The sequence below is a fragment of the Falco rusticolus genome, chromosome Z (genome assembly GCF_015220075.1).
Source record: "Falco rusticolus isolate bFalRus1 chromosome Z, bFalRus1.pri, whole genome shotgun sequence".
Lineage (NCBI taxonomy): Eukaryota > Metazoa > Chordata > Aves > Falconiformes > Falconidae > Falco > Falco rusticolus.
The window spans coordinates 81,875,791-81,890,413 of NC_051210.1; the positions used below are offsets into that span (position 1 = coordinate 81,875,791).

The following is a 14,623-nucleotide window of genomic DNA, read 5'->3' on the forward strand; positions in this document are numbered from 1 at the left end:
TTCCAACAGCCCACTGAGTTCACAGCCCTCAGGACTAACAGAGACTTTAAACCCCAGGTGCCAAAAAGCTCTTTACCAGGAGACTTGGTATTTGAGATCAGTCAATACGTCTCCGCTGGCACTTGATGCAATGACAAGTCAACAAATCGGTTGCACAATACTCAGGAGAGCAAAGGTACATGGCACAAAATCTTGTAATACAGAAATGACAGTGAGCATGGCCATCAATATGTGTTAATTTGTTAATATTACATACTGGCAGTAGTGTAAAATACCTCTACAGCAGTGAGAATGTCTCAGAGTTCATGTTACATTTCCAGAATCATATATTGACTCTATTTTTTTTGCATACTAATTATTAAAGTAATTAAAAGTTGCAGGGCCAAGTATGATGGACTACAGTAAGGGTAACAGCCGATTTTATACAGAAGGGTGGTAGGGTCAGCATATACAATATACAAATACAGAGCACCACAAACTACACTGCTGATCATGGCTTTTAACCCCAGGATTCCCTGTGGCTCCACATGTCTTTAAGAACACCTTCAGTGCCCAGGTGATGGGCGGGGAGCTCTGAACAAGAGTTAAATGGGATTTACAATGCCCCATAACTGGCTGTTCCAAATTTTTGCTGTGACCAAGAAAGAAGACCATCAGCAGGTTTGGAGAGGATTTTTGTGATGCATCTTGACAGGATACCAGCACCAGGGTGGAGGAGAGCAGAGGACCATGCACATCCACACTTGGGTGCAACCATAACCCCCAGCACCCTCCTCTGCCCCTTTACTCCCTCCTCCACACACTGTTTATTTGCCTCTTTCACTGCTGTTAGCTGTTGGAGGCACCTGCATGCTCACATACACAGTATGCTGTGTCACGGCACAGGGATGCATGTACAGAGCCCACGTTTTGGAGAGTGGCAGCGCCAATTTAGCTTTTACCTTGCTGGCTTTCAGGATGTGGATCTGTTCCTCATACACGGTATCCCTGTTCTTCTCCAGAAATCCCTCACTCTGGTATTCCACCTAACAGGAGACAAAGGAAGAGCCCAGAGGGTAAAGCACAACCACACAGGGACAAGGTGCTGTGTCCCACCACTCCCCCAGTGTCAGGAGTTCACCTGAAAAATCTGAGAGGGAGGAGGATGGGGGAACAACTGGAATTTAAAGGTCACTTTTTATCAAAGAAAGTTAATTAAATTAAAGCAAAAATCCTTACTGCAAACACAGATTGCTTCTTAGTCCTTAAATTGCTCTGTATGGGACCCAACCACACTTCCACGGAAACAGGGGTAAAAATGCAACAATCATCAGTACCTCTATATGCTCTTTTGTCCACTCCTGAATAACTTGTAAGGTAATCAACAAATCTCAAAAGACACCCTGGCTACATCCCCTGTATGTCTCTTGTTTTTCAAATTGCGGAGGGTTGGGATGCAAAGGAAGAATTCAGAGAGGAGAAAATTTTATGTTATGTTTTACATTTGAAGTTGGCTAAAATAACTGACCATATACACACCAAAAAAAAAGGAAAACTCGCAAAGAGACATCATTTGCGAAGTATGCATGTGCAGAATCACAGGCCTGAGGAAAGGGAAGCATCATCCTTTGCCATGAAAAGTGTCACTCGCATCCAAGGCAAACCTGGTTAGAAGAAGCACCTGTGTGGGATCACAGCACCTGCAGTCATCTGGCTCTGCAGACACATCTCCAGGCTGGTTTTACATTTTTCTTTCTAACAAACATGTGTTTTGGATAACTGCAAGCTCTTAAGATTCTTATTTGCTGTGAGTAACACCTGTCACATCAGGGTTTCAGTGAAGCTGGAGCCCATGGACAAGACCCTACAGCACCAGACAGTGGGATTCAGAGTCCCACAGTTGGCATCTTCTCCCTTGGAAGGGTGAGATCAGCCCAGGGTCACCTCTCACATGCTCCTCCCCACTGTACCTTGCTGATGCTCACAGCTCCTGCTCTTGAAAAATAATTCCCTTCACTGGAAAATTTTTCATTTTCAGTCAAACTGCCCTTTACAGAAATTCATTTTGCTGCAGCTTTGAGAAAAAGGATTTTCTCTCCTCTAGAAAACATAACTATTTAAAGCTTAGCACGATAGTTTGGAGGCTGAAGTCCTCCAAGCTGATCTAGATTGCAGCATGAACCAAGATTACTGCCAACCAAGCATCCCTATCACCAAAAAAGCATCTCAGCGGTGCTATAAACTAGTTTTCCTTTGTGAAGTTCTTTTTTCCTCTCCATACATTTCCCATTTCTGCATTCAAGTCCCAGCGCATGCAACACACGCCTGGTTACCTTATCAGCGAAATGCAGGATGATGAAGGAGGAGTTGGACATGCGGGGCTTCTGGAAGTGCTGGCTGCCAGCGTGCTGGTCGTACAGCTTCTGCATCCAGTTCTGGTCAGTGCCTTTGGGAACCTGGATGGGGAGAAAATGGACCAGAAAAAGTCAAGGTCAGGCATGCAAAGGGGGTGTGCAGAGGTATTGGAGAAACCCTCCTTACGGGCCTTCTGTAGTCCACATGAGCTACAGGAATATTTGAGAAAAAGCAGTCCACCCTCTAGTTCTAGGAGCATGTGTTATTTTATTTTCATGTATATACTTGACAGATATGCTAGAATTTCATTTCCAGTGAAAAACACCCAGATGCTGGTTCTGCTCCAACAGCCAGAACAGCTCTTGCAGGAAAAAAAAAATTTAAAGAAGTATTTTTGCATTTAAGTTACAGTAATTGCTGAGACACCAACATTACTTTCTTAAAGCAACTTTTGGTGACCAAATAATTTCACGAACTGCCATCCAACATAACATGTGGGAGACTAATTTAAAATAATAATGATAATACAATAGTATATTAAAATATTAAAAAGTAATATTATAATAAATAACGTTAATAATAAAACCGGTAATTCTTAAGAAACTTCTGCCTCTCAGTAGGCTTGGGGTGGGGTCACTTGGATCCCAAACACAGGATGATTAAGTCCATTTGCACACAGAGTTGGGACTTCAGCCCCACACACCTGTCCAACCGCAGCTGAATGATTCCCACATCCCCCTCCCACACACCCAGCCTCCTGGACCACAAACCTCCTGGATGCCAAGCCCTCCTCCTGCACCCTATTTACACAAAAATCAGGGTCCAAGTCCTATGCAGACCTGCCGTTGAAAGAATTTGACCACAGTACACCAAGATATCAGGTGTTGCCCAAGACATTGTTTTGGTAGGATGGGGCAGAGAATGAAGAAATCCTAAACAACTGCCATGAGTAAAAATACCTCACAACACCACCTGTGCAGCAAGGGAACGGGCTACCTCTCACAAATCAGCAGTTATAAGGAGGGCTTGAGCTTGCTTTCCCACCCAGCACCTGCAGTTTTTACCCACTAAATAATCATAAATTTCTTCACTTAAAGCAATACACTGCCAAGATTAGAGAGAAAAAAATAATTCTGGTTTTGATTATTTTGCAAGCGTATAGCTGTATAGCAGTATGTAACAATATATTGTAAATTCCAATGCTCAATGCTCTCATGATTACACTTCCCGTAAAGATTCTTTTTTTTTTTTTTTTTTTTTTTTTTTAGGGTATGTTTAGGTCCCTCTAAGGCTAACCAGCCAAACCCCCAAACCTTTCCAAAAAACATAAGGGCATTTGAGGAAAGCACCATGGTTGTAAATATCTTTTATTTTGTACTTTTCCAGCACAAGTTTGCCATAAAGCAAAATTCTTGAAAACCAAACGAAACAAGGAGTGAAGTAGTTACACTTGAGAGCTGTGAGCCCCACAGTAAATGGGACTCGTCCTCATCCCTCCTGCCTGCCTGCCGGGGATGGAAAAGGCAGGGGATGGTGGACTCTCCATCACTCCCAACAGAACACCAATGGTTGCACATATATACACATAAATAATTTCTAAACAAAAAATGGCTGATCGGATTATTTGGGTTAGAAAAAGAGGAGTCAGGAGAAAAGTGTTAGGCAATATTTAAAATCAGGTGGCTGAAAGCCGAGAAATCACGGAACAATTGTGCAGCATCAGGGAAAACTCTGGGTAATCCATCAGGTCTTTTCATAGACCTTTATAAGAAAGGTGACAGCGGAATAGGAACAGCAAACAGTAAGAAGGAAAACTTGAGACAGAAGAGCAGTATTTCTTTACACTCCTCTGAAACAGCCTTTGATTTCATGACAGCAAGCCAAAACATGCCAGAAGGGTTCTGGACACTGGGACAAGCATCTCCTGCCCACCCCCATTAACTGGAAAATGTGGATTAACTAAACACAGCAGCCACTCATGCAAGCCATGCTACGTCAGATGTTTTATATTTATAAATTATATTTACAGCTGTAATATTACAGGTGCAAGTGTAGTCAATTATGGATACACATAGAAATAACAGATTATATATAAATATTAGAAGTCATTTATTTATGCAATTATAGATATATTTTATTATGCAAGACAGACATGCATGTTCCAGCTATGGAGTTATATAAATGCAGATGGGTTTCTTTTCATCAGTTATATTTAATATTTATATGCAAAACAACATCCTTTCTGGAGGTACCATTAGGCATTTCCTGCTCAGGACTGAGCTGTGGGTACAGAGCAGGAGCACTGCAGAAACCTGAACTGCCAGGTGCTGCAGAGAGCAGATTTGTCCTGCACCAGCGCTCTTTTAGGCGATTCACTTTTCTGAAAAACCTGCTTATCTCAGAGCTGAACTTCAAAGGTATCACTCCTGCCTCCCAGAAAGAGGGTTTCACTGTACCCGCGCTGCTCCCTGCTCACCGTTTTGCAGCCTGGGTATTTTTAGCTGCCTGAGAAGCACCTGATAGGGACCAAGTCTCAGAGATAAAAACTAAACTAACAGGGCCATTATCTGTACTATTGTAACAGCTTTTGGTATTGGCTTGGCAGCTTAAGGCCTTCAGAGCCACTGAGGAAGTTATTTGAGACTCACTCATCAGTGCAAGATGTTCTTTAGGGGATGGGGAAGAAGAAAACCGATGCAAGTATTGCTTGGAAGTCTCTTAACAGGAAAAACCTTCATCCACTAATTACACAAAGTCATTGCTTCTGCTTGTCTGCCCTCACCATCCCTCTGCCCATCACTCTGGATAAAATCGGTCAGGCAGTGTAATTCTGGCCGGTGTCATCTCCCATTTTCATACACTGCCCTCTGAGCTGCCAGGAACTACTGCAACTGGAATCAAACCCACCCAGCTCAGCCAGGGTCAGCCCCCAGGCTCCAGTCTGCTACTTTTGTATCAGAAGCATCCCATGGCCAAGAACCCACCCTGTTCTTCAAGAACCACCAGACAGCTGAGGAAATGTTAAGAGCTGCTTGGACTAAAGGGTGAGATTCCCACCACCATCACCTCCAGCAGAAGGACAGTTAAATGGATAAAAGCAACAAAGGTCCATTAAAATGTAATGACCCAAATGTCAACCCTCTGAAAACACAGTGGGAGCTATTTACATTTTATTTCCTTTGTCCTTATCACTCCAACACATACTAAAGCCTGAGAAGAGCCTGGGCCTCCTCCACGCTGCAGAGACACATTCCACTACAAGTGATCTGCCTGACTTTAAAAGTCATAAAAGCTGAAACCATGATGTAGGCAAGGTTATTCTGCCATCAAATCAGGTGGTCTGCCCGAAAGGAAAGCCCAGCGGTCCAACCTCCATGTATCTGCTCGTGGAGCTGAAACCCCCCTCGACAGGACAAGGCGGCACAGGAAGGCAGCATGTTAATTTCTAATGTTCAAAAAACTAACAAGTCCAGACAAGGAACACACATTTGTTCAGATACCCAAGTTCACAGTGATGCACAGGGACAAGCAGGACTGAAAACAGGTCTGCTAGAAGCCGACTTCAACATTTCTAGCACTTGACAGAAAGACACAGGAAAGGTTAAAGAGCATCTTTTGAACAGCGTTAGAAAATGCGTTTGGCACAGTAACAGCCTAACATGATGGCAACGTGCCATAAAACACAAAACTGAGCCACGAGAGAGTTCGAGAACATGAGGGAGTTTGTGGGTTTGGCTGGACACTTCCCCCCTTTGGCAGCCTTGGGGTCACTTTCCTCCTCAGCAGAAAGAACTTCACTAAGATCCCTAATAAATCTTGGACAACAATGCCGAGATTGATACATCAACTCTTCCAACCAGCCCATTCTGGGTCAAACCCTTTTAGATGCACTTCATGCTAATGGCAAAAAAAATTGTCATTAATTTTTCCGTTCCTGCTCCCATTCCAATGGCATAGGCAAAAGCAAGAAAGCAGCCAGGCAGCAGGATACCTTACAGAGAATCCTGGACATCCATAGAAACTTCTGACTGTCCTCCCAAATGGCACTTGGGAAGCATATGGAAGACAAGCAGAGCAAGTAGTTTCAGCCTGAAAAGCAGGACACTTGATCCAGCTTTGACACAGAGACTTGACAACATTTCTAGGAGTTTTCACCTTTCTTTGAACATTATTTAAGTCTCTTGAAACATCAATCCTGAATGGCTGCTCCTCTTCAGAGTGCAGAAGTCACTCTTCACGTTCCCTCAAAGCCTTTAAAATCTTCCTAGAAAGTCCGCTGTCCCTTCCACCAAAGTAATTCCCTCCACAAGAAGGCCAACCACACCCTAAAGCCATCCCAGACATCCAAGCAATCTTCCACATGTCCTCCCAACTTTCCACAACTGCATTTGCAGGGGACAGCCTCCCTCTTTAACACCCGTCTCTTCTCATAGGCTCTACATTTGTCTTCTTGCTCTCCTCAAGGACTCCGCCCTTATCCCAGATTATTTCCTACCACCGCTGGCCTTACAGTCACTCCATGCACACGTCACAGCTCACCAGCAGGGAGGTTCTCCTGGATGCCCTTCTCCAATTCTCTTCAGGCTTATCAGTTTGTGCTACAGGACTTCAATGTTGTGCACACCATGGTAGCCTTGACATGGCCATGGTTTCTAGCCAAGGCCATTTCTGTCTGTGTGACAAACTCTTGCTGTCCCTCTGGCATCTTTTTAGGTCAAAACAAAAATCAAGAGGTCCTAAAAGCTCCCAATCTGGGCAAATGACACTCTAGTGCAGGAAGCAGGGAAAAGGCACCTAGAGGACTCCAAGGTCACTTAGAAGAGAACATCAGGTCACAGTCCCATGGAAATTAGAAGGCTTCCTCTAGGCAGACCAGGGACATACCTGGAGGTTGGACCAGATGACCTCCAGAAGCCCGCTTCCAACTTAATTCTACAACAGCTTCCAATTCCTAAGACCTCAAAGCTGTTTAAGAAACTCCAGCCCAAACATATCATAAAGCCCTCTTTTTTCAGAGCTAGGGGTTTTATTATTTGCTTCCATGAGACAGGTTTAGTCCTTAAAATTCTGAACTCAATTCAAGAGCCCTCTTTTTAATTGTCAATTCCTATTTCAACCCTGTCTGCTCCCCCTCCTTCTCTAAACGGCAGCAAGACTCTCATATGACCTTTTTTAGCTGAACTGCTTCAGCACATACCCAGACACCCCCTCCTCAACCTCACATTAAAGATTTAACAAAAATAAAATCCATACTGTGAAGCAAGAACATTAGCGACAAACCCTCTGCATTTGCATTGTTGTTCCATTACGTTGGCAGGACCCCCTCGATGACACTTCAAGTCCCAGAGTATATTTATCTGCTGTTGTACGTGCTAATGAGATGGCCTGCAATTACCCTATCGTGGTCCTGCGCCCATCATGGCCAGCTCCCCCTGAGAGCTGAAATGCTGCTGCAGGGGTAAAGGTTTTCACCCATAAACCGATGCTTTCAGTTGACAGGCTCTGCTGAAATTTTCATAAACTGGAAACATTCTCCGGCTTTATTATAAAAGAGTCAATTACAGGGCCCATAATAAGGGCCTGTGACTAATGACAGCATTCCCCACTGACAGGTAAATACCCAGATAATTGGCATTTGATGTGGTGGGGGGAACAGATCCTGCATTTCATTTTTGTGGTAAAAAAAAAAAAAAAAGCATGAATGAAAAAAGTAGCCCAAATTACTGCTGGTGCATGAGTCACTGTCTAATGCAAAGTCACCAGCAGCAACCAGTACCAGGTGTTTCAGGGAGAAGCAAAGAGCATTACAGTCAATATGGCATGAAGGAAACTTCCCACAACGGTCCTCAACACCTAGGAGCCAGCTCGAGCCTAAAGAATTTAACAGGCTTAATAGCGCAGAGACCAAATTAAATGGTACTGAATATCAAAGAAATAATCTGACCTCCTTATGAGCCAGCACTGGCTATGATGCTGTTCTTAAGGGAATCAAGTTAAGTTTCATTTGTTCTCATTTTTAAGAAGTCTTCCTGAAACCAGATTGAAGAAGGACAAAACCCCGACTCCAGCTCATCACAAAGGGATAGTCAGAGTGCCTGTACCCCAGACAAGGTTTGAGCTCGTGAGACATGCAAGCTGGGGCAGTGCCGTCATGCCTGGGAAGGGAGCCCTGTCAGGAAGAGAGCAGTCACTTGACAGGTCACCTCTCTCCCAGACACGGACAGGTCACACATCTCCTTAAATCCCAACAGGGACACTAGTCTAAATAATGGGTCCAAACTTTTCCCTCTAATGCAACAGGACACTCCTGCCCTTGGGCCACGGCATCTGCACTCCATGCCCATGGATTCCACAGAGCCAACAAGAATCTGTTGTGTCCTTCTGTATCACCTTGGCTATCCTGGTGGGGGGGACTCTTCCCGGCTTCAGCTCTCCCACCATCCCCTTGCCTCATCCTTCCCTGCCCTCGTTCAAAAACACTCAAAAGCCCTTCCACAATCAGTAAGACATTTCCTGACACAGAACACATCCAGATCTTGATGGAAGCTCTTCCCAAGGACAACTTGTTGATCACACCATAGCAAAACCAGTCTGAGGCTCCACATGGCAGCCTCATCCAGCAGGAAGGCAGTCACCGTGCTCTTCCACTAGGCTGTTCTCTGTATTAAAAAGGCTTATTTCATGGTTGAATCTGTCCAACTTTTAGCTGTTGCACACTAGAGGCTTTTTTGTACTGAAGGGTCTGAACACCCTCCCATTCACTATGACTTACAATCGCTCCTGTGTATCACTCAAGTTTCTTTATCCTCAGTATCATAATGTTTTATAGCCCTCTTCTGGTAACACTCTCTCAAGTATTTCCTTGTCATCATTGCGGTGCAGACACCAGAAATCAAGAGATACGAGCTGCTCTGCCCAGCCTAAGAGGCTTTTTCACCACAGCATCACACCGAGCTCTGCTGTCAAGATGACCATACCTGAAGACCCTAGACCTTCCACGTACTCTTTGCACCAAAGACCTTCAAAACAGGCATCCCAACTTCTCAAGAAAAATCTCCCATCTTAAATTTCCTGTTCCTAGATGCTCTTAATTCATGACTGAACTGGGAGTCCAGCCTTTCTTATGGACTCTCATAAAGGTCTGTGGTTCTGGCCTTTCTTCTCAACTTTTAAGCAAGATTTAAATTTAGGCTGGTATGAGAGAGAGAGGGTACAAGACAGCAAACTACTCTCCCAACATTACAAGCACCTGAAGTCTGTACACTAAATGCAATCGACTTTACACCAAATAGCTACCACAAGACGACACAGGTTTCCCTCAAGACAAAATAAAGCTTGAGACAGGGAGGAATTCCAGCTCCTGGGTAACACTGAAGAAATCAAGAGTCACAAGCAACAGCTGTTCCTAAGTACACCCAGGTCAGAAACATGATGTCCAGTAACACATGGTGAGATCAGGTACCCAGGCTGGCAGCCAACATCTGCCAAGGAGGTTCTCAATCATCCTAGAGCAAAGCAAATGTCAAAAGCCTACCCTAGCCATGAGCAGCCCAGCAATGCATGTGAAAGGAGATGTTTACCCTCTTGCAAGCTACCACAGGTCAAAGCCGGCTCTTTTAATCTTTTATGAAAATAAAAATACCAGTGAAAAGGTGGGTCATCCTCTTTACCTTGCATTCTTCATCCAGTAGGTCCAAGATACCAAGTTTCATCTCTATAAGGTCTATGCAGGGTTGGTTATCGCAGAAGTCTATGAGAGTCCAAGGGATTCCCTCCTTCATGTACTCTTCTTGTTCCAGCTTAAACACATGCTGAGAGTGGAAAAACAGCAGTTACTGACTGTGACCTTAACCAGCCCCTTCCCCATTCACCCACTTGTCCCTGCTGGAGCAGAGTATTCCATCAGCACATCCAGAAGCCATAGAAGCTTTAGATGCCCTCACGTGCAGTTTTGTACAGCCTCTACCACTTATACAATCTAACTTCTGGCAAGGAAAATTAAAGTATTACAGTAGGACACCATGGGAAAAGAAAAAAAGGCTTTAAATTACTTTCACTGGAAAATGACTGAAACTGTCACTACACCTTGGTGGAAGCCATACACTGAAATGGCACTTATCTCTTGGGCTGACAAAAATCCCTCTTCTCCTTTAGCACTCTGCTGATTAAACTAGTGACCTGTAGCAGGTTCATACGCTGGAAGCTGAGTGCAGGTGCCCCCATCTGTGCTTCACAAAGAGCACCCATCATCCTAGAAGGGATATCAGCAGTAGTATCTGACTGACTCAGGAACACTTCTATTGCAAATTACTATTTTAAAAAAAAACTAAACATCCTATTAAAAAAGAAAAAAAAAAAATCTTTGCATGGCTTATGTATTTCAGACCTCTGCCCAAGCAGATAAATTGTCTCTGACTATTTCTGAGATACTCTAAGCATATTAAAAAATGATTTTTCAAATGCACTTTTTTCTTCAAAGATAGCTTTTTAAAATCTCTTCAAACACATCATCTCAGAGTTTGAATTTATAAGCTTCAGAAGTGATAGTTGGACATACTAAGTAAGATATGAATAGTGCAAATACCATCCATAATTTACTTTTCATTTTTAGTAGCAGTGATCTGATATATTAGATATACTGCAAATGTTCACGTCTATGCATATAAAACTGTTTCAAAGTGCCAAACTACTCTGCAGTACTTAGCTGATCAAATTTAACAAGTTTTCTCTTGTATCCTGAAACTAACAGTAATTTTTCCCCTGCTTACCACAAAAGCAGGAAACGGCCCCTTACTGGTTACACTTCCAACGCAGGCAAGCACTTATATCTAATAAAATACAAGAATCCCAGGTTTTTGAGGGGCACATCCAAGTGAAAAATGGGGAGCGTGTCCAATCCTGCTATTTATAACACAGTTTTTGTTGCAGAGGCTTAAGCCACACTTAATAGGCAGGTTTCTACCCAGGCTTTCTCTCACACTGGAAATCAGGACTCTGCACAAGATCATCCAGGTTTCAGTTTGAAACTATGAAAAAAAAAATATATTGGCAAACTATCTACTTACTCAAAATCACCAGTGAACCTTTGCATAAACCATTTGCAAACCTGCTTCCAGTATTGACCTTATAAGTCAACTAAGCAACATTTTCAACTTCATATGAATATTTAGCACAATTGCAATGCATAATCGTTACCTGGGAGAGACTGTATCCCATTCATGCTGGCCACATGATCTGGCCAGGCTGCAGGTAAATGGCACCAAACATAAAATAATCCCACTTTGACACATTTTCTGCTATGTTTTATAGAACATTTCCAAGCTGACCTTACCAAGTTGAACTGCTGCTGGAGCTTTTCGTTGGCATAGTTGATACAAAACTGTTCAAAGCTATTCACTTCGAAAGTTTCAAACCTGCAAAGCAATGAATAAAATAGCATTAAGCCTTGCTTAGTCTCAAAATCAACTTCTGTTTGCAACCACGTCATCTGTGTGATGGATAACACCACTTATTACACGGTGTCTTCGCATTCCTCCTATCCTAGATCTACACTTTATTCCTCATTCCCCAAAACAGGTATCTTTCCTCGCAACAACTCAAGGGATTCAAGAGGTCTCTCTGCTACACAGATGAGATATTCAGCGTGACTGTAGCTTCCTGCCCATCAGGCAGAAGTGCTGTCTAAGGCACGAAATGTAACAGCCTCTCTTGGGGAAAAATATTATGAAATACCAAGTCCAAATACATTCACTGCAAAGGTGATGGAGAAACAGTTAACTGCTGTCTTAAAAGACCCAACGTGGTATTTTTAAAGCAATTCAATAGAGCAGAAAAAGAAGGTATTAAATTCATAATTATAGTCTCTGTATTGCATCCCTGATAGCACAAAAATTAGATACATGCAAGCAAGTGACTTCTGGAGGCAGAGAGAGAAATGGTGCTTTCAGCTCTGATTCCGACACATTCCTTAGAGGGAGGTTGGTGTTAGTCTCTGTGATTCCCCCTCTTCACTAGGGCTTCCAAAGCTCCCCTCGCCAAAATATTATCCCACCCCTCTGCAGGCCAACTCCAAACTGAGCTCAATACTGGCTTCCTAGTCACAATTAGGAAAAAAAAAAATTTTAAAAATGCAGTTTTAATAACACAAACTACAGGCAAGCAGCAGAGAGCCAGCACAGCCCCAGAGGTGGTCAGGGCTGAAGCACGCAATGTCCAGGAACAGGCACAGGGAGCTGGGCTTACTCTTAAAAGAGAAAAAAAAAAAATTCAGCTACCACAGGGAATTATGTGATTTCTATTTTTAAGGCACAGTTGGAAGGGAGAGGGGGAAAAAAAGTCTTTGACACATGACTGTAAGGATTAAACTAAGGGAAAAAGCGGCAAGGGCTGCTGTAATGATAAATGCGTGGCAAAATATTTACTCAGGTAATAGGTGCTGTACGAGCTGGCCGTACAGTCTCAAAGCGCTAAACAAGTGAAGCCTTTTCCCCCTTCCCTCAAAAGAAAAAATAAATTAAAATCAGCATTTCTTGTACTTTCTGAGGACTACCTGGCTGTTATCTACACGATGCAGTTATTCCCCAGGTAGTGCCATGCAGTAAAGCCCTCACGATACAAAATGCCTCAGCCCTTGAGGAAAGGCAATACAAAAAAGCTAAAGGAAAAGGGGGCATAGGAAAAAGGTGTCATTTTGGTGCTTTTATCAGCCCCACAGCTCTCCAGGAAAGCCAGGACTGTTCCCCCTCTGCCTGACCCAAGGTTGGCATTGCTCCCAGAGCCACTGCAGCCCATGCTGAGCAGAGGATTCTCAATCCATCCCCATGCCAGGAACCAAGCTTTACAATCTTTAATGCAGCAAAATCTGGTGGCTGGGACACACAAATGTTTATATTAAACACGTCGCCAGAGCCTCCATGATGAATGTGTCCTTGAAGAGCTGCTGCTGCGCTTGGATCTTGGTTGCAACAGCCATCACACCGAGCAGATCCCTGCCTTCAGCTCTTGCAATTAAAGGGACTCTACTTTCCCAGTACTCCTCAGAAATCCCAGTCCTGCAGGTTCATGATTAGAGCCACAGGGCAAGGAAAGACTTAATTAAAACAGAGATGGAGAGGCACAATGAGCTAGGTGGGAAAACGCAATGAGAGCGAGGGTACAAGAGGAAAAGATATCAGAGTGGAAACTTTTTCCACTTGAGAAACACCAGATGTGATTTACGAACCCTCTTCAGTGCGGGCCAGCCGGGGGCAGAGCAGCTGTACAATATCAACTCCAAGGGAGATTTTGTGAAGTTTTTGATTACGGGACTCTGCCAGTGCAATTTGCTCATTGACAGAGCAGTTTGATCACCAGTTCCTCATGCACATTCACCAGGAGGTCCTACCTGCACACAGTGACTGCACTAAAATGACATCCTATTGGGAAAAGGAAACCAATGGCCATTTTGGTTTCTATTCATTTTAGGGCACTATATTTTGGTGCAAAAAATAAGCATATTCACTGCTCCAACCCACCATCATGACTCCCGGGAAGGCTTGGGGACAGCTCCTGTGAGCAGATGTTGGGAGCAAATGTTGCATTTTGGTTTTTCTTCTGTTCCCTTTTCTGCTGTGCGACTGGTATCTCCTAAATCTGCTGCAGCACCAGGGTTTATACTAAAATATTTAAACTTCATAAATAAGTCCAGCATACAGCTGGATGCCTGGATGTTCACACTTCTCTTCACATGGCAAACAGAGGAAAAACAAGCCATCCCCACCAAGTCCAGGAATGCCACGTGAACGCACTCTTCAGATGGACTGGGGTATTGCTAGTATAGTAAATGACATGATTTCAATAAAAGCATAAAGGCTTTTAGTGTGGCACCCTCTCACCTCAGTGTTAACAGAGAATTAAGGATGTGGAGTTAAGTATTAGAGAATTCGGAAAGAAACTCCACAGCCTCTAGACCATCTCCATTTGGACTTTGTCCCTAGAAATCCCACCCATGGGGACAGTCCTCCCCCAGGAGCACCAGGACAGAGGTGCTCTCAGGATGTTAGGGATGTGTGGTGAAGGCTGCTTGCAGGCTCCCTGCCTTTCTAGCTTAATTCCTCTCCTAGAGGAAAACCAACAAGCATTTAGGGAAAAAAACCAAACTAATTTCCAGTATTCGGCAGAATGCGTTGAAACTCCCAAATAACCCGAGCCTGGGGAACAAACCACTGTCCAGGACTGCAGAGAGTCAGGTTGTCAGTCCCCAAAGTCCCTGTATTGTTAGTTACTTGGCATTTACACAGCAAAACCCCCT

General features: G+C 43.7%; 1 protein-coding gene across 2 annotated transcripts in view; it reads right to left on the minus strand.

Moving 5' to 3' along the window:
* Positions 1-14,623, minus strand: part of MYO5B (myosin VB) — a 148,940-nt gene that overhangs the window by 69,480 nt on the left and 64,837 nt on the right. For both annotated transcript variants that reach the window (XM_037374114.1, XM_037374113.1), the window contains exons 11-14: positions 11,666-11,747; positions 10,005-10,145; positions 2,313-2,435; positions 942-1,025 (exon numbers count right to left, since the gene is read on the minus strand). In XM_037374114.1, the coding sequence (XP_037230011.1) occupies positions 942-1,025; positions 2,313-2,435; positions 10,005-10,145; positions 11,666-11,747 (430 nt within the window). The remainder of the gene's footprint in view (positions 1-941; positions 1,026-2,312; positions 2,436-10,004; positions 10,146-11,665; positions 11,748-14,623) is intronic.